Genomic DNA, 26,425 nt, shown 5'->3' with positions numbered 1-26,425 from the left:
AACACTAGCCACCCTAATAGTTATGGAGTGCTTTGCAAACGGTGAAGCCCTGCCTGTGCAGAAGGGGTTAGTTATGGGCGAGATTTCTTGGGCAGCACCAAGCCACCCCTAGATCACCCAGCCAAGCCTCCCCCCTTGGGCCACCCAGACTCCAGCCAATCAGTGCTGCTGCGGCCGCCTTAGCATCATACATGCATGATCAGCCTCCTGACTTCTACCCTGGGCCCAGCACCAGCTGCAGGCGTGCATCCTGCTCCTGTTAAGGAAGGCAGGGAATCTCTGCAGCTCCCATTAGACCCCTGTCTGCCAGCCTCCCAGCCCCAGTCCCATGAAATCTTCAAGGGCCTCCCAGCGCTACAGAAGCATCCGGAGAAATGCCAGCCAGTGTTTCTTTTACCAGGAGTCCCTGCTGTTCAGGTGAGTGGGTAAGGGAGGCAGTGGGAGAGGGGGTGTGTGGGTCTCCTGAGCCAGGGCGATCTCCCTGTCCTGCTTGGTTCTTCTTCAGAATAAACTCATAAACGTACTTCTCAGGATGGTCGACAACCTCAGCACTGTGCAAAGGGAGTTGGTGGTAAACTGCTGCTTCCTATCCAGCGATCAGACTCTAAAACCTGTGCCCTGGACTGACTCTATTGCTGGTTGTTCCGCACAGCTGTGCTCAGCTGTTTTCTCTGTTTATTCAATCAGCAATGTGGAGAGAGCAGACAACACATCCGTATGATAAATAAGGTGTCTGTGTGAAAAGGCTTCAGACTAGTTAACAGTGCAGTGTGAATTTGCTAAATGTTTATAATGAATATTTTGTTAAGTATAAATATCTCCTTTCTCTTTGGAGAAGTTGGAAACAATTCTCCTCTAAGTAAGCACAAATGATGGGAATTAGAAAATAACGAGGGAAACATTTTTGGATACCCATAGGAGAATACTCGTTTCCTCCTGAAAAGGTGGCATTAGAATTGGCATATTAATTGTGAATGAGGATAAATATTTCTATATGCTGAAGATTGTTCTTCTAAAGAGAAACTATTTCCCAGAAATATTGCACCCATATACATTTGCTGAGCTAATCTCTTGTTTGTGGAAACGGCTGTCTGGTTCTGCCTCCACTAGCTCGGGTTTAAAATGAACCAAAGTGGGGTGGCAGAGAAGGGTCTCCGGGTGACCCATTTGGTTTGTATTGACTTTATATACAGGATTGGGGGAGGAAGCGGGATTCTGCCTCTAGCTGATCTCAATGAACCTATAAAAGAAATTGGTTAGCCTACCCAAACCGCTGCTGTTCAGGAATCCCGTGGTACATAGAGCTCTCTTCTCCTTCTGTCTTCCAATACATCTTTCACCCCAAGAAACCATTCTTTTTTACTGACCACTGGAGTAATAGAATCTAAAATGTGTTTCACTGGGCTGCTAAAACTGCCAGAGTCTCTCTTGGCACACATGTGCGTGCGCACACACACACACACACACACACACACACACACACACGACCCCAGGCTGGGAGAGGCCGAGCTTCCCCAGGACAGACGATCTTTGTTGGAAGCAATTCTGCTAATCAGATTTCCTCCCTGCTGCCTGATCCATTCAGTAACTTGGATGACAGCTTTAATGCTGAGGAAATGGGGGACAGTGATCCAGAGCAAATCTTCCAGAATATCCAGTTCCAGAAAGATCTCATGGCGAATATCCGCTGCAGACCCTGGACCATGGGTCAGAAGCTGCGGGCATTGAGGTAAGGACCCCAGTAGCAGAGTTTGATTGCTATAAATCTGCTTTCCCATAAGCCACCCTCCCTGCCCTGACACACCAGCCAGCATGGCTCTGCACTTCTGACCTGGCCCGGAGAAGTCAGAGTGTCAAAGGGTCCAAGGGTCTGCTTGGTCCTATAGCCAGTTTGTGTGTGTGTGTGTGTGTGTGTGTGTGTGTGTGTGTGTGTACGTGCGCATACATCGTATGTGTATCTACACATCTGTGGGATGCGTGTTTAGTTGAAAAGATTTTTTGGTTTTCACCTTCTTTCCAATGCTCGATGGTTTTTTGGGGGGAGGTACTGAGGACTGAACCCAGTGGCCTTCTACCTCCAAGCTATACCCCAAGCCTCCCCCTCTTTTTATTTTTTTAAAATAGGGTCTCCCTAGATTGCTGAGAGTCTCACTAAGTTGCTGAGGATGGTCTTGAACCTGTGATCCTCCTGTCTCAGCCTCCCAAGTACTGGGATTATAGGCATGGACCACCAGGCCCCACTCAATACTTGATATTAACATTGTATCTGAACTCATAGGAGACAGGGGGACAAGCCAAACAGAAAAGAGACATTCATTTTCATTTCCTTGCTATTCCCTCCACAGGGGAAGAAAATCACCATGGAAAGTCAGATTATTACAGTAGTTGGAGTCATTTTAGAGAATCTCTAAGTTGTAAAAGTTTAGTGCGAGGGCATTGAATAGATAAGTGACTGTGTAACAGTTGGGTGCTAAGGCTTCAAGGACAGAGTGTCTGCATACCAACCCCACCTCTACCAATATATAGCCACTGATATTGAATAATCTTAATTTCTCTAAATACCAGTTCCTTTCCCGCTAAAGTAGGAATGATGGTGAGGACAAGCCCTCACCTCCCACAGCAGTGTTTTCTAAGATGTCAACTGCCAAGCTCTCGGGGAGCCTTTAAAAAGCCCAGAACCAGCTGGGCGTCGTGGCTCACACTTATAATCCCAGTACTTGGGAGGCTTAGCTAGGAGGATGGCAAATGTGTGGCCAGCCTCAGCTACTTAGTAAGGCCCTGTACAACTTAGTGAGACTGTGTTTCAAAATAGAAAATAAGAAAAAACAGGGCGCGCGCGGGGGGGGGGGGGGGTAGCTCAGAGGAAGAATGCTCCTGGGTTAAATCCCTAGAACTGCAAAAACAAAATAAAACAAAACAAAAAATCAAAAGATGATGATTGCCCTCAGACCTACTGAGCCAAACTATGGGAGAAGATCCCAGCATTTTTTGCTCTTTTTGTGATAGTCAAGTGCTCCTCCAGCTTCTGGTGTTTTAAAAGTGCATTCAGAGCGTTCTCTTGAGGACTTTAGATTGAGACCACTGGCGCAGCCTGTTTAAGGATCAAAGGAGCTAAGCCATGTGAGTGCTTAGCCTGCTCCTAGCAGGTGGAAGTCACTGAAGGTGCTGGTGCTGTGGGTGGTCACTGGGAATGGCAGTGGGGGCCTGCAGATGGCCTTCATGAGCTGCACCATTGAGCCGTGGGAGCCAGCAACGTACCCTCCACATAGCAGCCCACGTGCCTGGCCCTTAGGTAGAGACGGTCCCCAGGAACCACCTCACTCTCTAGTGCTTCTCTAGGGCCAGCCAGACAACCCTTTTTCTCGATACCTACTGATGGTCAGGCTTGCATTTCTTTCCCATCGACTCTTTCCTTGCTTAGATTTCCATTCCAGACACTGTTCTTCCAGTCTGAGCAGCCTCAGGTGACTGCAGCTGCAAGCTAAAGTTGCCCATACTATTCTCCCTTGAAAGGCTTCAATTAACTCTTCCTCATCTGCCTTCTGTGACTATCACAGTACTGATCACTTCCATTCTTTGAATAAAGGTGGCACCATGTCCAGTTTTAAGGTGGGAAGACTGATAGGCAGATGTTAGGAGACCAACCTGAATATGGATTCTGAGTGCTAGCATCTGCCCAGGCTTTCTGACCCCCACTGCACTGAAATGTAAAAACTTTATGCCGGGCGTGGTGACACATGCTTGTAATCCCCACACTTGGCAGGCTGAGAAAGGAGGATCTTGCAGGTTCAAAGCCAGCCTCAGCTACTTAGTGAGGCTCTCAGGAATTTAGTGACACCCTGTTTCCAAATAAAATATAAAAATAGGGCTGGGAGTAGAGCCCGGAGGTAGAAAGCCTCTGGGTTCCACCCCCACTACCACAAGAAAACAAAACAACAACAAAAAAATTTTTTACCAAAGTAATCATTGAAGCCATGAATCTAAAAACCAAGAAGTCCTATTTCCCCCATCAGAACTCTTAAAAGTCATTCAGAAATGATAGCGATTGTTATCTGAATAATAGGAAGTTGGACTTTTGTAACTTTGAGGCCAGAGGCGGAGCAAATGGTGACTTTGCTGTCAAGTATTTAGGAAACAAAAGGTGACCCCAGGCCCCGGCCATGTTGTTTGGTTGACACTGAGCCAGAGCTCCCCAGAGGGCTGACCTCGTCCCTGCATCAGCTCACCCTCCAGCACTTCGATCCCCATGTTGTTTGGTTGACACTGAGCCAGAGCTCCCCAGAGGGCTTGATCCGTCATGCTCAGGGACAAGTGTCTCTCTTGCATCACCTTGAGAAGCTACTGAAGCAACACTTCACTAATCGGACCTGCCGAGGCGTATCCTGGCAGCTCCATGGAAGGTGTGGGGTGCACTGGTCCCTGATGGCTTGGGAATTGAGCATCGCCTGACCCAGGTGAAAGCCACTCCCTGGGAGGACAGCACGCACTCATTTCACCATTAAGAAGTAAGTTATCAGACAGTGGGATGGCGTAGTTTTATGACTGGCCCCCGGTGAGGTCCGTTCCTCCCCGCTGTCTCTGCACCTGCTCACCCTCTATCATGGCACTTGCAGTGCTGCTCTTTCTTGGGCATATCTTTAGCTCTCTTTCATTCTTACAAATCCTTCCAGAGAAGTGACTCTGTCTTAAGGAAGTCAAGTGCTTTTCTATGCTCATAGGCATACAGAAAATGTTTGCAAGGAAAAAATCACACATAAATACACGAAATTATTATTTGACTTTGGTGGGTTTTATCTTCCAGATGCCTATAGCATGCAACTCTGTTGAAGATGGCCCCAGGGCGGTATCCATGGTACAAAGTAAACTTGTTGACTAGCAAACTGGCAGATTCAGAAGAACTAAGTTTTCTAGCGCTGAGCATAACTGAGGGGAGGGTGGCCAGCCATCAGCTAGTGACAACGCGCTGGGTGACAGGGCTACTGTGAGGTGGCATTCCTCTCTAAGAGTCTTTGTCTTCAGTCCATCCCTGGAAGCAACGTTTATTTTCTAATTCCTTTCTTCATTTAGTTGTAAGTTTAAACCTCTATTCCCAATAAATTCAGTATGTTTCTCAGATTTAGGCATTTGGAAAGAGACGTCAACTGAGCCCAAAACGAGCAGTTAGCATGTCCAGTTTGATCAGGCTGCATCAAGCTGCACATGGCCCTGTGAACATAATTTGGGGGCAGGGGGGGTGTTCATTAACCAGGTACCACTGTTTCTTAAAGCAGATTCTCTGAAGCTAGGTTTGATTTTCACTTCCAGAGAATGGACTAAAAAAGCAAGATTATTAGGTAGAAGAGCCAAGACACTAGGTCCTGCCATGGGATTGGAAAACTGTGATTCTCATCCAGCCTCCAGAATCAGGGAAGTGCTTGACAAAGTTCAGTTGTAGCTAATGTGGGTATAAATTAATCATTTCAGATTAGTCCATCTAGTTAAATGTTAAAAGAGTCTTAAGGGGATTTTTGGTTAATAAAAGTCAGGAGTTGAAATCTTAGTTTAAACCCACCCTCGCACTGACCACCATTTGTCCAGTGAGTTTAGTGATCTTCATTTTGTTTGTTTGTTTGTCTGTTTGCTGGTTTGTTTGTTTTTGTGGTACTGGGGATGAAACCGAGGGGCTGTCTACCTCCAGGCTAGACTCCCAGACCTATTTTATACTTTATTTGGAAACAGGGTCTCACCAAGTTGCTGAGAGCCTCACTAAGTAGCTGAGGCTGGCTTCGAACCTGTGCGATCCTCCTGTCTCAGCCTCCCAATTACTGGGATTACGAGCGTGCGCCACCATACCTGGCTTGTTTGTTTGTTTTTGTGATACGGGGACATTTTACTCTGAGTTATGTCCACAGACTTATTTTATTTTTTCTTTTGAATTAGGGTCTCACTGAGGGCTAAATTTCTGAGGGCCTTGCTAAATTTCTGGAGCTGGATTTGAATCTACCATCCTCCTGCCTCAGCCTCCCAAGCACTGGGATTATAGGCATGCACCACCACGCCCTGCTTATTTGCATATTTTGAATACTGCAAGCATGATAAAGTCGTGTTCAGTGTGATGTTTCTGTCTCACAGACGAGCAAAGCAGATTGTGCTGAAGTTTGAAGGGAGGCTGACCAGAACCCGAGGCTACCAGGCGGCAGGTGCAGAGGTAGGAGCGCATGAGGGCACAGCTGCCTCCTCCCATGGTCTCCTGGGCCAGGAGGCTGCACTGGCCATTGTATGTGGTTTTTGAGTGTCAGTCACTAAGAATATAGGGCAACATGATGAGCCAGAAAAAAATCTACAATTCCCCAAATTTGGACTTTTATCCCTGTTGCCATCACTTAGCAAATGTATGACCCCGGATAAGCCAAGCTCAGCAGGAGAAGGATGTCTTTCTTCCTTGATGGGGAAACATCTCACATCCTTCCTAATTAGCCCCATCCATATATACAGGTTTTATTTGCTGCATCTCTGTATATAGCTGTATCACTGTACCGCTTGCAATGAGAACACTACAAGCACACTGCGACTTTCATTTCACAATACAATACAAAGGGCTTTTATTGTTATTTCTCCCTAGCAGTTATTTTAAGCTGGGCTTCAAGATACCTTGCAATTAACTCTTTGTAAAGACGTTTCATATGTCTTTAGAAAACAAAGAAAAAAATCATCTGTTGTGTGTCCTGTGTCCTTCCACAGTACATCCATTCCCAGTACAGTACCTCTAAAAAACTCCATGTGTCAATCATTACGTAATACGTAATCTTACCTCATAATCATTGCAGTTTGTGAACACCTTTCTCTTGCTTAGTGCCTTAAGGATTTTTTTCAATGTTGCTTTATACTCATTACTATTTTCGGTGACTGATATTCCATCATCTGAATGTACTTTAATTTAAATAATCATTTGCCTGCTGGTTTCTATATTGCTTCTAACTTTTCATTATTATTGTCAACCCTCCAAAGAACATCTTTGTCCCACATTGCTTTTCCTATCTTTTTAAATTCTTTTCTTAGGATAAACGTCAGAATTGTGATTCCCTTAGGAATGACTACCACTCATGTTTTGGCAAATATTTTAAAAAATTTTTCCCAAAACCTGGATCACTGTCATCCATAATGAGGAAGTTTCTTGGCCTCATAAGACACATGCCACTGTCTAGTGTGTTTTTTTTCTTTTAAAAAATTGTTATTTTAATAGGAAAGCTGGTAAATATACTTTTATTATATTCAGTGAAATAAAAGTAATATTAATAAAGTTTAAATTAAAGCTGGTCATAAGCTTTACATGTCTGAAAATTTAAAAATATCAAAAATTCCCCAAGTTTCTACCTTGGCATTGTTTCTTCTTATTCTTCATGGAATCTTCCAGATTTATGTACAGAATCACCCGTGACTCATTATGCCTGTCATGCTACAGAGGAGTTTAGGAAATAAATATACAAAACACAGTCATCTTTTTATAATCATCTGTGTTGCCAACTCTCTTTTAAATGCTCTGGGAAAAAGCTTTGTAAAATAATATAAAGCCCTTCACTTGGGTTCAGACAGGCTTTAGTATTTATAGCAATGTGAACAGGTTCTGGAACTTTTAGTAATAGGAAACTCAATATTCTATGTATAACTTATTTTTGTAAGTGTGGTAATGAGGATTGAACCCAAGAGCGTTCTACCTCCAAGCTACAGCCTGAGCTCTTTTAAAATTTTTTATTAGTTTTTTAAAATATGTTTTTATTGGTGCATTATTGTCTCACATCACCTTGCAATTAACTCTTTGTAAAGACGTTTCATATGTCTTTAGAAAACAAAGAAAAAAATCATTCGTTGCAACATACATGCTTACAACACTTTGTGTGTGTGTGTGGGGGGGGGGTACTGGGGATTAAACCCAGGGTCATTCTACCTCCAAGCTATACTCCCAGCCCTACTTTATTCTTTTCTTTGAAATTTTGAAGGGCCTCACAAGTTGCTGAGACTGGCCGTGAATCTACAAGCCTCCTGTCTCAGCCTCCCAAGCCCTGGGATTACAAGTGTGCGCCACCATGCCCGGCTCATACAGCACTTTTGAAACAGAATCTTGACAGGTTACTGAGAGGCCCGCTATGTTGCTGGGGCTACTCTTGAACCTGTGATCCTTCTGTCTCAGCTTCCCAGGTACTGGGATTACAGGCACGTGCCACCACATCTGGCTAGGTAGAGCTTTAAAATATGCTGAAGCAAGTTTTCAGAATGAGAAAAGTAATCTCGATTTTAGCCTTACCTAGAAATTGTCCAATCCTATCAACATTCCCACTAGTAGAAAGAAAAAAAAAAAAACTTCCTCAGGGGCACATAGCAAGAAAGATTCAGAAGTGGGACTAGAACTTGGATCTCTGGCCGCCCAATTCATGTGATTTAAACTACAGGATTTAAAAATAGGCCAGAGTCTCAGAGGCTTTGAACTCAAGCCCTTGCATAAGGACATTTGAATCCCTCCTGCCCCTGAACGCTGCTGGGGATGGGGATTAGAAATTCTAGGTCTGTTCTCCATGTCCCAGGAGATAAAATAAAAGTAATACAAGGTAGAACATGGTTATCCTCATTATGAGAGAATAAAGACAAATTGAGAAGGGGTGTTTACAGACAGAAGAGTTTATTTCTGGCTACAGAAAATCTGTGTGACGGCTTCATGGGAGTGACCATGTTCGAACCGGCTCTCCAGTAATGAGCAGAAGATGAACCATCCCAGCTTCCGATAAAATTTCGTTTTTTGTGTCCAAGCAGCTGTCTGGCCTTAGCAGACACGTCCGGCACGACATTATCAAATATGTCTGCACCAGGACTGCCGCTCTCTTACAGTTCCCAATGTGGTAATTGCATTTGCCGCCCTCCCTTGTACAATGAGATCATTTGCCCCCAACACAAGCCCAGATTGTGTGTTAAAATGCACAACCCGCCAGCTTTGTTGCAGAGCAGAGCTATGCCAGGGCATCTTTTGCTTTATTCTCCTTTTGGAAACAACAATAATAATGAAAATAATTCAAACTTTTGACATTTGCATCTTAAATCCCCAAGACAAATTTCCAGACCTTATTCCTGAGAGCTTCCGCCAAGAGAGAAGCTAGCAAACTAGCTTTGCCATAGGATACAAGATGCACACAGGGTGTGGCTCATTCTAGACGCTGGGGCCTTCAACAAGGATACGGGTGTAATTACGCAGAGTCTATGAACTGTGCAGATTCCTGGGCCCCTGCCACAGAGCTCCTGTAGGTTCATGGCAGGGTCAACGAGGTGTCTTTAGACACCATTTTTTAAAGAATTATCCACTGCTCTTTGTCGCTGCATCAGGAATGGTAAGGCTAAGGCAAGACTAAGGAACATGCACCTCGATTCAGACACCATGCCCAGGGCCCGTAGAAAGACTAGGGGCTGCTTTGGTCCTAGAGCAGATGAATGACATGTGAAACTATAATTAGAGGCGCCAAAGGGAGGGCATGGGATCCTTCCTCCACCTAGGACGTCGGTGCCACCCGGCCGCTGCCAGCCTCGTGCCCGTGGAGTTCTCTAATCCTGGTTTCTCCTTCCTAGCTCTGGCGGAAATTTGCTCGTCTTGTATGTAACTTCGCAGTCATCTTCATTCCCTGGGAAATGAGGATAAAGAAAATTGAGAGTAAGTAATTGTACCTGGAAAGCAGGGGCGGGAGGTAGGACTGGTGGCCGGTAGGGCCCATAGGGAGAAGAGGGGCGGGATGCAGCCCAAGGAGAGTGTCGGTGTGCACAGCCCAGGGCGTTTGTACAGCAGGGACTGGATGCATGAGGTACACAGGAAGACCTGCTTTTGCCTCCGCTAAGACAGAAACAACCCCACACTGCTGTTCTGCACCCAAGGGAGTCCTCCCCCCATCCCTGTCATTCCCACGGCCAGACACAACAAATCAAAGTAGCAAGTGAAAAACTGTGATGGTAATATGGAGAACTACAATGCAGAGAGAAACATCTGCATTTTCACAGAGATGCTGGTGAGCCATTAGAAACCGTATGCTAAAAATGAGCACGTCACTTCCATAGTCACACTTAAAAACACATCAGCCGGACACTGTGGTACATAGCTGTTAATCCCAGTACTTGGGAAGCTGAGACAGGAAACAAGTTCACAGGTTCGAGGCCAGCCTCAGCAACTTAATGAGACCCTCAGCAACTTAGTGAGACCTTGTTTTAAAAAACATTTTTTAGAGGGCTGAGGGTATAGATCAGAGGTAGAATGCCCTTGGGTTCAATCCACAATACCAACCAACACACACACACACACACACACACACACACACACACACACACACACGATTCCCAGAATAGACCAGAGTTCTAGCTCTCCTTCTACATTTTTCTTCCTATGTGCCTTTTGGGGAAGTTATTTTCTTTCTGCTACTGGGACTGTTGATAGGATTAGGCAATTTCTAGATAAGGCTGAAATTTGGATCACCTTTCTCATTTCTTTTTCCCAGAAAAAGTCTCTATTTCAGTACTAGTAAGTCTGAAATATTTCCTTTACTTACTTAATAAGTCTGAAATAAGGAAAACTGTAAAGCTGGACCTCAGAATATAAAAGTCTTATAAAGAGATGTGGGAAGATTTAATATATGGAAGATATGTCAATTTCTCCCAAGTCAACTTATAATTCTAACGAAAGTCTCAGTGTCTTGTTGTGAGAACTTGACTAAATGATCATGAAACTTAGATGGAAGAAAAAACATACAAGAAATCAATTGGACAAATTTTTAATAAAAAAATGCAAATGAAGTTCATGACCACGATGCTAAAAATACTTTACAATAGAGCCAGGCATTGTGACGCATACTGTGATCTCAGAACTTGGGAGGCTGAGACGAGGATTGTGGTTCACAGACAGGCTCAGCTTCCCTGTGAGTCCCTCTACAACTTCGTGAGACCCTGTTTCAAAATAAAGAATAAAAAATAGGGCTGGGGGTGGAGCTCGGAGGCAGAATACCCCTGGGTTCCATCCCCAATACCACAAAAATAGAAAAAACACTATATAATAGCTAAACAACTAATAGAGCATAGCATAGTACGAGACTTAACTAACAAGTCAAAGAAAGAAGCAAAAACTTCAGGAGCACATCGGAATGCAGATGTGCATTTAAGGATGATAATAAGTCAGTCTAAGTCACTACATGAATATTGCTGAAACGATCGATCCAGCTGTTTCAAAGAGTACGTTGAGCTCCCTTACTTGAAAATTTATTGGACACTTAAAGTAAAACTAGAAACCATAAAGATATTAAGAAAAATATCAGTGCTGTGATCCTAGATCAAAGACCTACTTAGTCATAAAAGTGAAGGAAGGAATTGTCTAAGAAGTACTGTTCTATTTAATTGCATAGAAAAAAATTTATATGAATAAAAATAAATCTAAAATTAGATGACAAACTAGGAAAAAGACATAAAAAACATTTTCAATACTTAAATGGAATTCTATACTTTCTTTTTAATTTAGATAAGTGAGATGAATAAAAAAGTTCAAAGAATTCCCATGTAGCTTGTTTCCTCAATTGTTCACATCTAACAAGTTATTTTTTTCTTTTTATTTATTGATTTTTTGGTGGTACTGGGGTTCCTGGAAACCCTTCTACCTCCAGGCTACACTTCCAGACCTATTTTATACTTTTTTATTTTTGGAAACAGGGTCTCCTAAGTCAGTGCGGCTGGCTTCTAACCCGCGCGATCCTCCTGTCTCCGCCCCCCAAGCACAGGGATTACAAGCATGCACCACCACGCCCGGCTTAACAAGTTATTTTTTATTTTGAAATTAAAATTAAAAAGCCCTTAAAAGTTCTTGAAATTTCTGAAAGTATCTAAAATAGGAGGGAAGTATATTAAATTTTCAAAAGATGCTGACACTTTTTAAAAGACATTAAATTTTATAAATTTGATGGAGCATTTTAAACAGACATGCCATTAGAGAGATATTTATCAAATAGTATTTTTTATAAACTAAAAATTTTATGCAAAGAAAACTGGTAGATATTTGTGGGCATCCTGACTCATCTAGATGACCATTTTTAGGGAATGGTCAGATTGGTATGATAGCAACATTCTTGCTGTACATCTTGATGATACAGGAAACATCACTATGTTGCCATGGAGATTTCTTGATACCATGAGGATGGACTATAAACTGCTCTCGTTGTCTTTCCTTAGGCCATTTTGGATCTGGTGTGGCCTCCTACTTCATATTCCTGAGATGGTTGTTTGGAATTAATATTGTGCTCACAATTATGACGGGTGCTTTTATTGTCATTCCAGAGGTAAGAACTATTTTGGGAGAGAAAAAGGTACCATTTACTGAAAAGAGGAGATCTTACAGGAATATAAAGCAGGAAGAGAGACGGATATATAGAAACCATTGCTGTCAAGGGCTGTGCAGTGAAGGGTTTCAGGCTTTGGGGTCATTCAGTCTCTGTCTCAACCCCACAAATCCACCAGGTAGAAAAGAGCAGCCATCGACAATACATAAATCAGAAAAGCAGCTGCGTCCCAATAAAACTTTATTTACAGAAACATATTTGAATGATATTTAATTCTTAATTTTATCCCCAAATATTAATAATTTTTCTATTGATTTTTTCCAATTATTTGTGTGTCTCTGTGTGTGGTACTAGGGATTGAACTCAGGAGCATTCTACCTCTAAGCTACATCCCCAGCCCCTTTTAAATTTTGTTCCTTTGTTTTGAAATAGAGTCTCCCTCAGTTGCTGAGAGTTTTGCAAAGTTGCTGAGGTTGTTTTTGAACCTGTGATCCTCCTGTCTCAGTCTCGCAAGTACCAGGATGACAGGAATGCACCACTGCACCTGGCTTTTTTAGAACCATTTAAAAGCGCAAAGAGCATTCCTAGTTCTCAGGCCATACATAAAGAAGTAACAGGATTTTTTCATTTGCAAGTTGATAACCCTGTGTGAAAATAATACCCATGTTTCAACTATACCTCCTCTTCATAAAGTAAAGGCACCATTCAGTTCCTCTGCGGTCCAGAAACACAGGGACCTCAGGAACCCACCCTAGGGGAGTTACATCCGATCCAGACAGGCACTGAGCTGAAAAGAACATCTGAACCCAAGAATCAAAGATAATCTCCCCCTGCCAAGATCTCCTATGAGTGGAATCTCTACAGGCCCACGGGGGTCCATTGCCCCTGCTCCCTGGTCCCCTCTCCTATGACAGCATGTGACCATTTTTTCCTCTTTCCTCTACCAGCTGATTGCAGGCCAGCCCTTTGGAAGTACACCCAGCAAGAGCATCCCTCGGGAGCAAGTTGCCTCTGCCCAAGACCTGGACACTGTGTGGTCCCTGGGGGTGAGGCTGAGGCTTGCTATACTGTTGCCTGGATGGTGAACTGCTTGGAGGGTTTTCTGGGCCAGGAATCAGGTCTGACCCACATGTTCTTGCAGGGGCACCTCCAATACTCAGTGCTCTTCTACGGCTATTACGGCAGGGAGAGGAGGATCGGGAGAGCTGGCTACAGGCTGCCCTTGGCCTATTTCCTGGTGGGAATGGCTGTGTTCGCCTACAGCTTCATCATTCTCCTGAAAAAGTACGCCTGCTCCAGTCGGGAATTACAGCATGTGTGATCTCTTTCAGTCTGATAGTAACCCTGAAAAGTTAGAGTGTAACAGTACCCAGAGGAGACTAAGACCACAGAGGTGTGTTCTTGGGTCTGGAGAGATAACTCACACAGACTTGGCAGGCTGCTTGGCTTTAGATGGTGTAGCAGCTGCTCTGGCAGGAGGGTAAGGAATGGGTTGATATAGGCCACCAGCGGATGCAGACAGCAACATCCTTTTTGCCTATGAATCTGCTGTGATCTGTGATGCAGCTACCGCTTCTAAGTCACCGTCAGGAGGAGACCCAATGAAAAGCAAGCAAACTGGCCATGACTCTGGAGTCTGTGCACCCTGCAACTCTCTGCCCCCACCTGTAAAATGGGCCGGTTCCTTTCCTGCTTACCATCCTGTGTGTTAGGACAGTGGGGCTCCAGCCTCAGGAATGTGGGTCACCGTGGGGGTTTAGCATCCTCCTTTCTGATTTGTGCTTCTAGCCTTAGATGCCTGCCTGGCAGCAGGGTACCTGGGGTAGAGAAACACACACATGCAGACGCGCGCAGGCGCGGACACACACACACACACACACACACACACACACACACACACACACGGAGGTGTACAGGTCATCAACTCACACCAACCCTCCCAGCTTAGATCCGGGTAGCCTCTGGACTAGAGAGGAAGAGACCTTTGCAAGGAAGGATATGTGGCAATTTGGGAGCAAATCAGAACAAATTTAGGAGCAAGAAATCTGGGCAATGAGGACAGTCAAGCATGTTCAGGAGAGCTTGACTGAGTTGACTGAGGAATATTCACTCTCTCTCTCTCTTCTCTCTCTCTCTGTCTCTCTCTCTCCCCCCGTGTGTGTGTGTGTGTGTGTGTGTGTGTGTGTGTGTGTGTGTGTTGTTGCTATTGATGGAACCCAGAGAATCATTCTACCTTTGTGCTACATCCTCAGCCCTACTTTTTATTATTTATTTATTTAATGGTACAGGGGATTGAACCCAAGGGAGTTTTACCTCTAAGCCACACCACTAGCCCTATTTTATTTTATTTTTTTAGCTTGAAACAGGGTCCCCCTAGGTTGCTGAGAGCCTCATTACATTTTCAAGGTGGTCCTTGAACCTGTGATCCTCCTGTTTCAGCATTCCCAGCACTGAAATGACAGGTGTGCACCACCATGCCCGACTGAGGATCATCACCTCTGCCCTCTGTGTCTGAAGGGCTGCGGTGTGAAAGGGGCAGGGGCGTGCTTGGTGCGCCCCCTCAGTGGATAGGCGGGGCAGGAGCGGCTGGAGCACAGGTGCCAGCCGGGAAACGGCATGTCATCTCAGCCAGAGCTGCGCGGAGATGAGAACTGGGGGCCTCCAACACCCCCACAAGGTGGCCGGTGGTCTCTGTGGTGCTGGGCAGCTGGCCAAGTGGACTCACACAGTAGCGGGCGCTGAGCTCTCCACACTGTTTAAAGTGTGGGCTTGGGCCAAGGGGCGCTGGAACCCCGGGGCTCTTGCTTGCCAAGCAGGGACCAAGCCGCTACCGACTGGAGGGGCAGCCTTTGCAATCCACGCGAAAGCTCCCAGGGGTAGCAACCGCCTGAGAAAGATGCTGTCCCTGAGACTCCTCCCGGTCCTCTTTCGCAGGATGGCCAAGAACTCCCGCACGAGCCTGGCCAGCGCTTCCAATGAGAACTACACCTTCTGCTGGCGGGTGTTCTGCGCCTGGGATTATCTCATCGGGAATCCAGAGGCGGCGGAGAGCAAGACGGCGGCCGTGGTGAACAGCATTAGAGTGCGTGTTGCACCCTGTGCCTGTGCGGCTGCCCCAGACCCCGCCCGTCGGGCGCGCTGCGCATGGCGCCCCCTGCTGGAGAGTCGTCGCTCCTCCCGCTCCCTGGAGGTGGCCCAGATGCTCATGGAGGCTCTACCCTGGCGTGGGAAGAAAACGCCAGAGCTTCTCTTTACTCTATTTCATCCCTTAAAAATTCCAATTGGTGTATTTTTGATAACTTGTATAGTGGGTTACTACCATGGTACATGTATGCAACCTGTAAATGGATAGATACCTGCTGGGATATGGGCTTTTATTTTTAACTTAGAAGTCAGTGAGACCAGAAGCAGCCAGAGACCTGGGTGGGCTGAACCACACAACTAAATAGTGCCCAATTTTGCGGAAAAGTTATTCCAGGATTTTAATTTGTTACACCTTCCTTTCTTCTTTCTTTGCAGACTCCAATTTCCTTTTTCAAATTAAATAGAGACACCTGATAACCTAATTCATTAATATCAATAGAATCTTACAGGAATAAATCTTAGTTGTTAAAGATATGAATTTAAACACTGGATAAAGTACATCTAATGATTTGCAATTGATGATAATGCCAGGCTTCTAATGTTGTGTGTGTGTGTTTCCTTAAAGGAGGCTATACTGGAAGAACAGGAAAAGAAGAAAAGTAAAAATATGTAGGTATTAATACTTTCCATGCTAGATTTGCTGATACATTTGATTTTAACTTGGTACAAAAATTGACTAGATTTTCTTTATCTAATTTTTGTAAATGTCAGGTAGCTCTTCCTTCCTTCCTTTCTTTCCTTCTTTTGTGATACTGGGGATTGAACCCAGGGACATTCTACCTCCAAGCTATATTCCCAGCCCTATTTTTTATTCTTTAATTTGAAACAGGGTCTCACTAAGTTGTAGAGGGCCTCACTAAGTAGCTGAGGCTGTCCGCGAACCTGTGATCCTCCTGTCTCAGCCCCCCAAGTACTGGGATGACAAGCGTGCGCCATCACATCCAGCTCAGTAGGCTGTTTTTATCCATACCTGGCAAAATGATGCTTTTTGTTTGGGAGGGAATTCCTTCACTGTGTGGATAAAAGGTCAACACTCATGTAGAGGAAGGTGGCCTGACCTGCCCCAGGTCCCCACTGGAGGAGAGGACAGGGCAGTATGCTTTTGTGCTTGCTCCAGAGCTTTCTTGGCCTCTTCTCTCTCCTCGAGCCTTGCTATTAGGCAGAGATGGGCTGCCAGGGGTTGAATGAATGTCCCCCACCTCTGCCTACAGCCTGCTGCCCCAGAACTCCAAGCAGTGCCCACAGGCTCAACACCCACAGGTGCACACTCAACAGGCTGGGAACCATGGATATAGATGCTCTTGGATTCACCTTGGGCTGAGATAAGCATCTCTCTCCTCTACACTGGGTAGATGGTCCCGAGAGGTGTGCATTAGCCCTGGAGAGGCTTGCATTAGCCTGCAGCATGACCAGCTCCACACCTATCCCTGTGCTGACAGTATGGCTCTTGCCTTCGGGACCACCTCCCAAATCAGTTACCTGCAAGCACGCCTTTGCCTGCGTCCTGCTCCTAGGGAAACCAGACCCAAAGTTGCCAGGAGATACCTTAAAAACAGAACCACCAGAGCCAGCCTGTTGCTGTCCTCCCGTATTAGAAAAAGTGGATGTGTTTCACTTTATGTCAATTCCAGAATCACTGTGGATTCCAAGTTCTGCCCACACTGTAAGAGGCGCGTGAAAAGGGAGACCAACTGAGGAAAGATTCAAGTCCCGTGTCCCATCTCCTGGTCATTTAGTCATTCCTTGAGCTGCTTGTTCATCTGCAGATATTAAGTGCCTAGATGTGCTTAGGCCTGTTCTGAGAACTGGGGAATCCATGATGAAGGAGACTAAGAGGCTGAGAGCTTACATTCTACACATTCCAGAAGGAAAGCCACCGGAAGATAGCCAGAGTGACGTTGGATTCGTGATACGGAGCGACAGGCGGAATTATCCTCTCCCTCTATTCCTCCCTTCTTGGTTGAGCATATTTATTTCAGTTCCTAAAGCATAAATGTTAAAAACACAAGACACCAACTCTAAATAGCAAAGGTCGTTGCAACCCAAATATTGCAGCCCTTAAAACCAGTGTTGTTTATTGGTTTGAAGCCCACAAGATGCTGGCAGGTTGAGTCTGTAGCACTGCGGGCCTGGTAGACAGTGAGGAATTTGGGGTGGGGAGGCAGGATCCTCGGAACCTCTGGCGGGCCTGGGTGTGGACATCCTCTGGCCCCTCTCTCCGCAGGGCGGTGACCATCTGCCTACGGATCATTGCCAACATCCTGGTGCTTCTCTCGCTGGCTGGGAGCATTTACCTCATCTACTTTGTGGTGGACCGGTCCCAGAAGCTGGAGCAGTCAAAGAAAGAGCTGACACTTTGGGAGAAGAACGAGGTGAGGTACCTGTCAGTTCTCTGAATTCTTCCTCTGGGAGAGGCGCCAGGTGGCCGCCCTCTACCTCCTTAAGGGGCTAAGAACAGCTGTTCCCCGGGAGCAATTTCAGCCCCTTGTCCTAGGGCTCAGGCTGCAAAGGGCTCCCCGCCAGTGTGGCACCTTGAGGATTTCCGTGGTGTTCGCTCTGAGCTCTGCAGCCTGCGCTTTGCTTCTCTCACACCTGCCTTACACACCTGTGTTCTAGACGCTGACCCCACCTGCAGACGGCATCGTCCCCCGGTGTGCGGTCAGCGCCGGCCAGGCTCCCCTTAAAGACACTTAGCGTGGCTTTCATATTCTTAAATTTATAGAGAGTGCTTCTAGAACACTTTCCCACCCTCTCCTGTAAATATTTTCATAAATAAAAAAATTACCGAATGGAAGGTTGTGGACAACTTTAGAATTCTTAATATTGGTTATAAAATCGTTGTTCTTAAAGACTGGTCCAGTTTACCTGTAGAGATTTAAAAGGCAGAAATAGCTGGGCGTGGTGACGTACGCTTGTAATCCCGGCATTTGGGAAACTGAGACCAGGAGGACAGCTTCAGCTACTTAGGCCCTTTGCAACTCAGTGAGACCCTGTTTCAAAATAAAGAATAAAAAATAGGGCTGGGGGTGTCACTCAGGGGTTTCATCCCCAGTAACACAAAAAAGGTAGAAATAGCACATAAACTACCTTTCAAAACATTTCTGTGAAAATAGTTGCCATCCATGTAAAAAGCAATGAGTACAGGAAGTAAGATGACAGTCAATTTGTCCTCTATGTATTTATCGATATACAAAAATGCATTAATATCCAGGACTCCACTAGGCAATCTATTCCCATACCTCTTTCTATTTGATGTTGATTAGCTGGATTATGCAAGTGTATGCACTTTTTTAGATAGTTGGAGATATGTATTTGGTTCTGGGAACGAAACTCAGAGTTGGCTACCTCTGAGCTACCCCCAGCCCATTTTATTTAATTATCTTTTAAATTTTGAAACAAGCTCTTGTTAAGTTGCTAAGAAGTTCACTAGGTTGCTGAGGCTGGCCTCAAACCTGCTATCCTACTGTCTCCACCTTCCAAGTATTGGGATTACAGACATGTGCCACCACACCTGGTAGATAATTTTTTTTTATTTTTGGTGGTACTGGGGGTAGAACCCAGAAGCTTTCTACCTCCAGACTATACTCCCTGACCTATATTATATTTTATTTGAAAACCGGGTCTCACTAAGTTGCTGAGAGCCTCAGTAAGTAGCTGAGGCTGGCTTTGAATCTGCGTGATCCTCCTGTCTCAGCCTCCCGAGCACTGGGATTACAAGCATGCACCACCATGCCCGGTGATACATTTTTTAAAGATGTATTTAGAAACCATTTCTTATTTTAGCTCAAACATCTTGTGTATCAGCTAAAACTCCTCTCTCTTTTGCTGTAAGTTTGGAGAAACAAAAGTCATGCACAATTCTCTAGATCATTAATCTTCTATATACAGAAAGACTATCAAATTATCTCTCTTCCTTCCCTTTTCTATTCATAATAATAAGTTATTTCCATCTCCTATCCAAGTCAGGGAAGTAAAAATGAGATTAAATGGTAGTTAAAAACTGTGGCTGAAGCCGGGCGTGGTGGTGCACGCTGGTAATCCCAGCATTCGGGAGGAAGAGACCAGAGGATTGTAGTTCCTGGACAGCCTCAGCTGCTTAGCAAGGCCCTTTGCAACTCTGTGAGACCCTGTTTCATAAATAAAAAGACAAAAAAAATAAAATAGGGCTGGAAGTGTAGCTCGGAGGTACTATGCCCCTGGGTTCCATCCCCAGTACTGAAAAAAAAAAAATGGCTGAAATAGTAGTGGGTCCCAAATGGCGTGTCTGATGTCCCAAGGACGTTGAAGGGGAGCTCCTGAAAGGAATAACTCAGGAACAAGTGACCACAGCCTTTTGAAAACGGAGAATTTGCAGATGTGGGGCGGTTTCCCACCTAGGAACTACATAACCCTGTGGGTACCCACTGACCAAATATCAGGTCAAGAGACCAGATATAGGAGGTGAGGTGGGATGGGGGTGCTAGGAAATGGGGTCTGCCCTGTGCTCTCTTGTAGGTGAGCGTGGTGGTCTCCCTGGTCACCATGTTAGCACCGTCTGCCTTTGACCTCATCTCAGCCTTAGAGATGTACCATCCCCGGACCACACTGCGCTTCCAGCTGGCCAGGTAAGGCGGCCCTGCTGGGAAGGACCACACAGCGGCCATCCATTTGGCCACTGTAGTGGGAGACCCCCCCGGGAGCCAGGACTTGATTCTCTTCCCTGCCACTCAGCACAGAACTTTAGCTCTGAAGACAACTCAAGAGATGCTGGGTACATCGGGAGAGATCGGGAAGAGGAAAGGCAGGGCGGAGGACCAGGATGACAAGGACAGAGGGGACGGGTGAGAAAACAATTAAGAGAGGAAGAGGAGAATAAGGAGGCGGGGAGGAGAGAGAGAGAAGCAGAAAAGGCAGACCCTGCAGAGGAGTAAGCAGAATGTATCTGTTTCTCCTCACTGCTGAGTTCTCTCTGTGGTTTGACTGTGAGCAGTAGGAGAGACCCACGCTGTTTTTCCAGGCATGAATAACGGTTGTGCTTTGCTAAGAATTCTCCAAACCACAGTGGTTCTTCTAGATAAGCCTGGAAGTTTGGGGGGCTACATCAGGAGAGTCCACGGCAGTCAATGCAGCCCGAGCATCAGTAGGCTGGCATGTCCCAAGGATCGTCCTGGGGGATCCCTGCAGGTGTTGGAACAAACACTCCAATCTCCAGCCTGGCTTCATCACAAACAAAAGTGTGGTGCCATGTTCCAACACAACTTCATTTACAAAAGCAGATGAGGCTAAGGTTTCCCTCGAAGGCCAGAGCTGGCTAACCCAAGAAACCCAGCTGTCATTTGTGAGAGAGGAAAACATGAGCAAAGAGGCTGGCCAAAGCTCCCAGCCCAGGGCAGGTGGGGCAGGCTCTGAGCCCCGGCCCCCAGCCCTGCTCCTCCTGCAGCACACGGCTCCTCTTGCCCGAAAGCAGACAGGTCATTCCTCGGCTCCTCGTTCACTAGACGGCCCTGAGGAGAATCAATCCCATTACTGCATTTGGCCTCACAGCAATCCTATTATACAGATTGGCTTCGTTATTCATGTTCAAACCAAGAGAAAGCAGAGGCCTCGCCTGGATAGGCTCGCCCCAGACAAATTAGGGCTAATTCAGGTCATAAAAGTAAGACATGTTATTTTAGTTCCGTGAACTCACCAGCAGACCAGGCTACCTTTAATCCAAGGCTTGGTGGGAACTGAGCAGGGGTGACACAAGACAGACGAGGTTCATCTGCCCTGACCCCGCCGCCAGGTTGGCACAGCGTCTGCATCCCACACAAGGCACCGTCCATGTGAGGTGGGAGGTCCCAGCACCGTGCTGAAGGGCACCCCTGCACGAGGCCTGGGGACGCCATTGCAGAGCTCAGGGCATGTCTCATGGTGCTCCTGCCCCGCACAGTGCTCAGCTCTACCCTGAGGAGGACCAGGAGCCTGGGGCAGGGATGACTCCTGGTTTTAGTTCTCAAGATAAAGCTGTTTTGAGATTCTCTATGCGCTTGCTGTCCTGTGGGGGCAGCTGGAAACCTGCCGCTTCCCTTGCCCACCTTATTTCTCCAGACACATTTCCCAGGAGACCCCAGCGGCGCCCTGGCTGCCCCACAATGGCTTCCCAACTTCCCACCTCTGGGAAAACTGACATCAAGTCTTTGGTCTTTGGCTGGTGGAGGCTGTCTCCACTGGCTCGTGGCTACACTGGGGCGTAGCAGTGCGCGGGTGCCCTGTTCTAGGGGCCAGCGTGTGTTTTCGAAGCAGAGCACCGAGATCGCTAACCTGTGAAAATGGGCGTCGCTCAGCTCTCTCCTTTTTCAGTGTCCTTGTCCCAGATTTATAACAACATGAACTTCACGGAGGTACAGCCAGGATCAATGATGCATGGAAATTATACATTATAAACCAGAAAGCATGGCTCAGAGACACGTGCTTTAAAACACCCTTTGCATCCCTGCTCCCTAAACTACTTCTGCAACACTGGTGTTTCTGAAATACTGGTCCCAGGATGGACCACAGTGATGCCAACTGGAAAAGGCATGAAAGGACTTCCAGACCCCATCCAGGGCCTCTGAGGCGGTGGGTTCTAGACTTCCGTACATTTGGTGTCCTCAGGTGATGTAAAAGTGTCCAGCACGGCAGCCCCTGTCTTAGCTGCCCTGTGGTCTGGCACCACGCGGCAGGTCTAGACCTGTGGGCTCGCTCCTGGTGATCTCATTTCTCAGGGGTGGAGGGTTTGTGCTTTCAGGGTTCTCGTGCTGTATCTGGGGAACCTCTACAGCCTGATCATCGCTCTCCTGGACAAGGTGAACAGCATGAGCACTGTGGTGAGTGCACAGCCTGGGCAGGCGTCGGCCGTGGCCAGCAGCAGAGTCCACGTCAGCGTCTCTGCCTGCTCTCCATTCTATGCATTGTGTCCAAGCTGGGCTCAGCCATGGGCTTCTCCAGTAAGAAGAGCCAAGTTAGCGCCATCCCCCAGACAGAGAAGCTCAGGCCAGGATTCAGGGCGTGTGAGTGGCAAAGTCTCCTTGTGCCACACAGCCCTGTTTTCTTGAATCAGCTATTGGAAAAAGCTGCCAATGGCCATCGCAAATAATCCCAGGAAGAGCACAGGTCATGGGGCTCCTTCAGAAAATCAGGAGAAAATAACCATCCCCTGACAAGCGGTTCAGAGGAAGGCCACCAGCCCGGTCCAACAGAGCCCCCCCCCTTCTCCCTGTACCACCAGTGAGGACACCCTGAGTGCCAAGGAAAGGGAGGTGGGGGCTTTCTGAGGGTAATTTGCCCAGAATATTCCACGCTAGCATCAAACCACAAAGCTTGTAAGCGGAAGAGGCCACAGAGCCACTTTTCTGCAGCAGGACTTTGAGTTTATGTAGAACTGGGTCCCCACCTGCCATGTATAGGGAGTACAGCCTTGGGCATTAGTTTTCTATGAAGAGTTTTAATATCCTCGTGAATGTGGGGTAACTTGAAACCCTCCTGAGGATAAGAAAACATAGCACAAGTTACTAGAACAGTTTTGACCAATAATTCACTATTCATGATGTCTCTGGGTCCCATCACTGGAGCCAGCTCTAGCCAAGTGTGTGTGTGTCTATGTGTGTGGAGAGGAAGAGGGAGAGGGAGAGGGAGAGGGAGAGGGAGAGGGAAAGGGAGAGAGAGAGAGAGAGAGAGAGAGAGAGAGAGAGAGAGAGAGAGAGAGAATGAGTATTCATGTATTCATGAGCCATGCAGCCATACCCTTGGTGGTATCCATGATGGATTCCTGATTATAACATGTGATCAACCTATTTTTCTTTCTTCCTTCCCTCCTTTTCTGCACAGGAAGCTACCACCAGAATGAACACCAGTCATTGGATAGATTCTGCCACCTCCTTCACTACCAAGACAGTCCCTGAGGAGGGCAAGAGGCCCACACCTTGGTCAGGAACAGGACTCGGGAGCAATAGCACGTGGGGTATAGAGGAGACCAGCGCGCCAGCCTACACCACGCCACTCATGAGGGCCAACGAGACCTGGCCGCACACCCAGAGCCCGCCGGGCCAGTGCTGGGAAACATACGTGGGCCAGGTGGTCTCTCTGCCCCCAGCAACTCTCTCAGCTTCATTGTCCCCATTTTAGAGTAAAGTTCAGTGAGGTCTCTGCTGTTCCAGGTCTCAAGGGTGAAGGCTTGTGCCATAGTGACTATGTGCTGGGCATCTCCTTGTAGAATGTTGTTGTTTTCACCCTTGCAGGCACATATGGGGAAACTGAGGCACAAGTGATTGGGCAACTTCCTTAAGGACACAGATAGGAAAAAAATCAGAACGTAGACTTGAACTCAGGCACCTCTTGCAAAACCTGTGCCCTCAGCCACTCTGCCTTAATCTTGTGCAGAGAAATGAACCCTGAGGCTTCACCCTGTGCAAACTAGTCTGCTGGGATGTAGAACCACAGACCTTACTATTCTCTTCCAATTCCCTGCAGTGCTGGCCTTGGATATCAAAACTCAAATTAACAAATATTCCAGGAGTACCCATTATGTGCTGAAGCTCTCTCTGCTGCATGTATAAAGATGGAAATTGGGGCCCTGAGGGAGCGGCAGCTGTGGGCAGGGGCATGGTGGCAGCTGCGACACCTGTGTTGCAGGAGATGCTGAAGCTGTCCATCATCGATATGATCTTCACGGTGGCCAGCATCCTACTCATAGACTTCTTCCGTGGACTTTTTGTTCGCTACTTAAGTGACTATTGGTGCTGGGACTTGGAAAACAAGTTTGTAAGTATGATGCTGCTCTTCTGTCACTAAACCCATCCTTTCCTGATGCCTAGCTGGAAATGACCAGCGGTGGCTGAGGGACGGACGGCTTAGAGAACAGCGTGAACGGGGAGGGGAGAGGTGTGCAAAGCTGGGTCTCTACCTCTGTCTTATACTTACCGTTTGCTGAGCGGCTCCTTAGGCAGCAATCTCTAGAGTCTGTAAAAGATTCTGCCTGTGTGACTATAATGAGCTGGACTATGCGAAGGACTTTTTAACGCAGAGATTCTTTTCCCCGTGTAGCCTGAATATGGCGAATTCAAAATCGCTGAGAACGTGCTGCATTTAGTCTACAACCAAGGGATGATATGGTAGGTGCCAATGCCTTCTTAAATACCCTGCATCCTGCTTGTACCTAAAGGACCACAAAGTTTTTGGGTTTTTTTTAGTACTGGGGATGAAACCCAGGGTTATTCTGCCACTGAGCTCTACCCCTAGCCCTATTTTTTATTCTTTATTTTGAAACGGTCTCACTGAGTTGCAGAGGACCTAAGTAGCTGAGGCTATCTGCAAACCCGGATCCTCCTGTCTCAGCCTCCCAAATATTGGGATTACGAGCATGTGCCACCATGCCCAATGGACCACAAATATTTTATTTATTCAAATGTAGCCAAACAAAGAAAAGGAATAATCGTGGATATCCCATACTTTCATAAAACACAATCTCTCTCTGTTTTTATTCACTAAAATACAAGAGGAATCCAGATGTATATTGTAATTATTTGTACAATCAGTTCTATGGATAGCCCACTGTATTTTGCAAACTACCTACACAAATACAATATTAAAAATAGTAGAAAACATTTACTTAAGGTATACTAAGTCTCAGGCATTTTTATAAGCATCTGATTTAATTTTCACTATAACCCCATGAGCTAGCTGTGTTCTTTGCACTATAAAGATAAAGAGACCAAGACATGATGAAGCCGAGTCACACAGTGACATTTCTGCCTGCCCCAAGGAATCAAGTGTTTATTTTTAAAAAGACTTTTACTTATGAAACATATGCCTTTATCTATACTTATTTTCCTACCACTAAATCCAAATTCTTCAAATATTAATTCAATTACATGTATAATGTTAACGGACTTAGACTTAAAGTCAGAAGTCCTGGGTTGTGTTCCATATCTGAAATTGGTTTCCTGGGTGACTATATGTTCCCACTTCCCTAGAATGGCTGAGTCCTTGCCCATAAGCTCAGCTCTTTCAGTCTCAAAAGCATCCCCCCACTTGGATCCTATAGGGTCACCCTTTTATTAGTAACATGTCTCTGCTCAAATCACTGAAAATTTCCAAACTTGCCTTCCTTGCTCATTAACTGGATATTTACCTTCCCTTCCACAGTTGCCGATTAGATGCACTAAAAATTGTGAGGATGCTTAGCACAACGTCTAGCAACAGTCAATGCTCATCCTGCGCTGATTAAACCTGAAAGTCAGTCACATGTTCACATAGCCCTCGCCATAGACAGGCAAAATCTGAGCTCACCCCAAAGTGCTGTTAGCCTACATTAGACAACCTCACCAGAGGAGGGCCTTGCCAGTGTGCAGAGAGACAGAAACACACAATAGTCCTCTGCAAACAGGACATCAAAAAACAGGATCACCACCCATCTCCGGGGGACATGTCTTTTCTCCAGAATATGGAGATGGGGTCTCAGACCTTCAGGGACTTCTCTGGTCCTTTGAGCAAAGGGCGCAAATCTCAAAGTCTCAGAAGCATGCCCCTCCATGGGGTTTCTAGAACTCGGTCTCCTTCTTCCTTGTTCCAGGATGGGGGCCTTCTTCTCTCCGTGTCTACCAGCATTTAACGTTCTCAAGCTCATCGGGCTCATGTACTTGAGGAGCTGGGCCGTGCTGACCTGCAACGTGCCCCACCAGCAAGTGTTCCGAGCCTCCAGGTCAGTGAGAACCAGGTCTGCCTTGGCAGAGAGCTATCACCACTGGCGAGTGCCTGGCCCAGGAGGGGTCCCGCAGCATGGGGTCTCCAAGAACCCTGCTTGGGGTCCTATTTCATTCCCTCCACAAAGCCACTTCCCATACCTCACCCTTGGAATTGATCACTACTCTTCTGGACTTCAGAACAGAATGTTTTAAACCTTTAATTGAAACTTAATAATCATTTAGGAAAAATCACACAAATCATAAATTTAGAGCTTG

The 26,425-nt window shown here is 46.3% G+C and overlaps 1 protein-coding gene across 1 annotated transcript in view; it reads left to right on the top strand.

Annotated features, from left to right (window-relative positions):
- Nucleotides 1-328: 328 nt before the first annotated feature.
- The window catches only part of TMC3 (transmembrane channel like 3), a gene marked incomplete at both ends in the record, with an annotated part of 37,365 nt that continues 11,268 nt past the window's right edge, over nucleotides 329-26,425 (top strand). The window contains 16 exons of the mRNA XM_080691672.1: nucleotides 329-417; nucleotides 1,586-1,729; nucleotides 6,112-6,187; nucleotides 9,589-9,670; nucleotides 12,217-12,323; nucleotides 13,271-13,369; nucleotides 13,465-13,607; nucleotides 15,258-15,405; nucleotides 16,033-16,076; nucleotides 17,692-17,839; nucleotides 19,962-20,071; nucleotides 22,216-22,294; nucleotides 23,295-23,540; nucleotides 24,099-24,227; nucleotides 24,510-24,577; nucleotides 26,038-26,166. Coding sequence (XP_080547798.1) covers nucleotides 329-417; nucleotides 1,586-1,729; nucleotides 6,112-6,187; nucleotides 9,589-9,670; nucleotides 12,217-12,323; nucleotides 13,271-13,369; nucleotides 13,465-13,607; nucleotides 15,258-15,405; nucleotides 16,033-16,076; nucleotides 17,692-17,839; nucleotides 19,962-20,071; nucleotides 22,216-22,294; nucleotides 23,295-23,540; nucleotides 24,099-24,227; nucleotides 24,510-24,577; nucleotides 26,038-26,166 — 1,841 coding nt within the window. The remainder of the gene's footprint in view (nucleotides 418-1,585; nucleotides 1,730-6,111; nucleotides 6,188-9,588; nucleotides 9,671-12,216; nucleotides 12,324-13,270; nucleotides 13,370-13,464; nucleotides 13,608-15,257; nucleotides 15,406-16,032; nucleotides 16,077-17,691; nucleotides 17,840-19,961; nucleotides 20,072-22,215; nucleotides 22,295-23,294; nucleotides 23,541-24,098; nucleotides 24,228-24,509; nucleotides 24,578-26,037; nucleotides 26,167-26,425) is intronic.

The sequence above is a fragment of the Muscardinus avellanarius genome (assembly GCF_963383645.1).
Source record: "Muscardinus avellanarius genome assembly, chromosome: 3".
Classification (NCBI taxonomy): Eukaryota; Metazoa; Chordata; class Mammalia; order Rodentia; family Gliridae; genus Muscardinus; species Muscardinus avellanarius.
The sequence above is the reverse complement of the archived record's forward strand: the minus strand, read 5'-3'. Positions and strand labels throughout refer to the sequence as shown.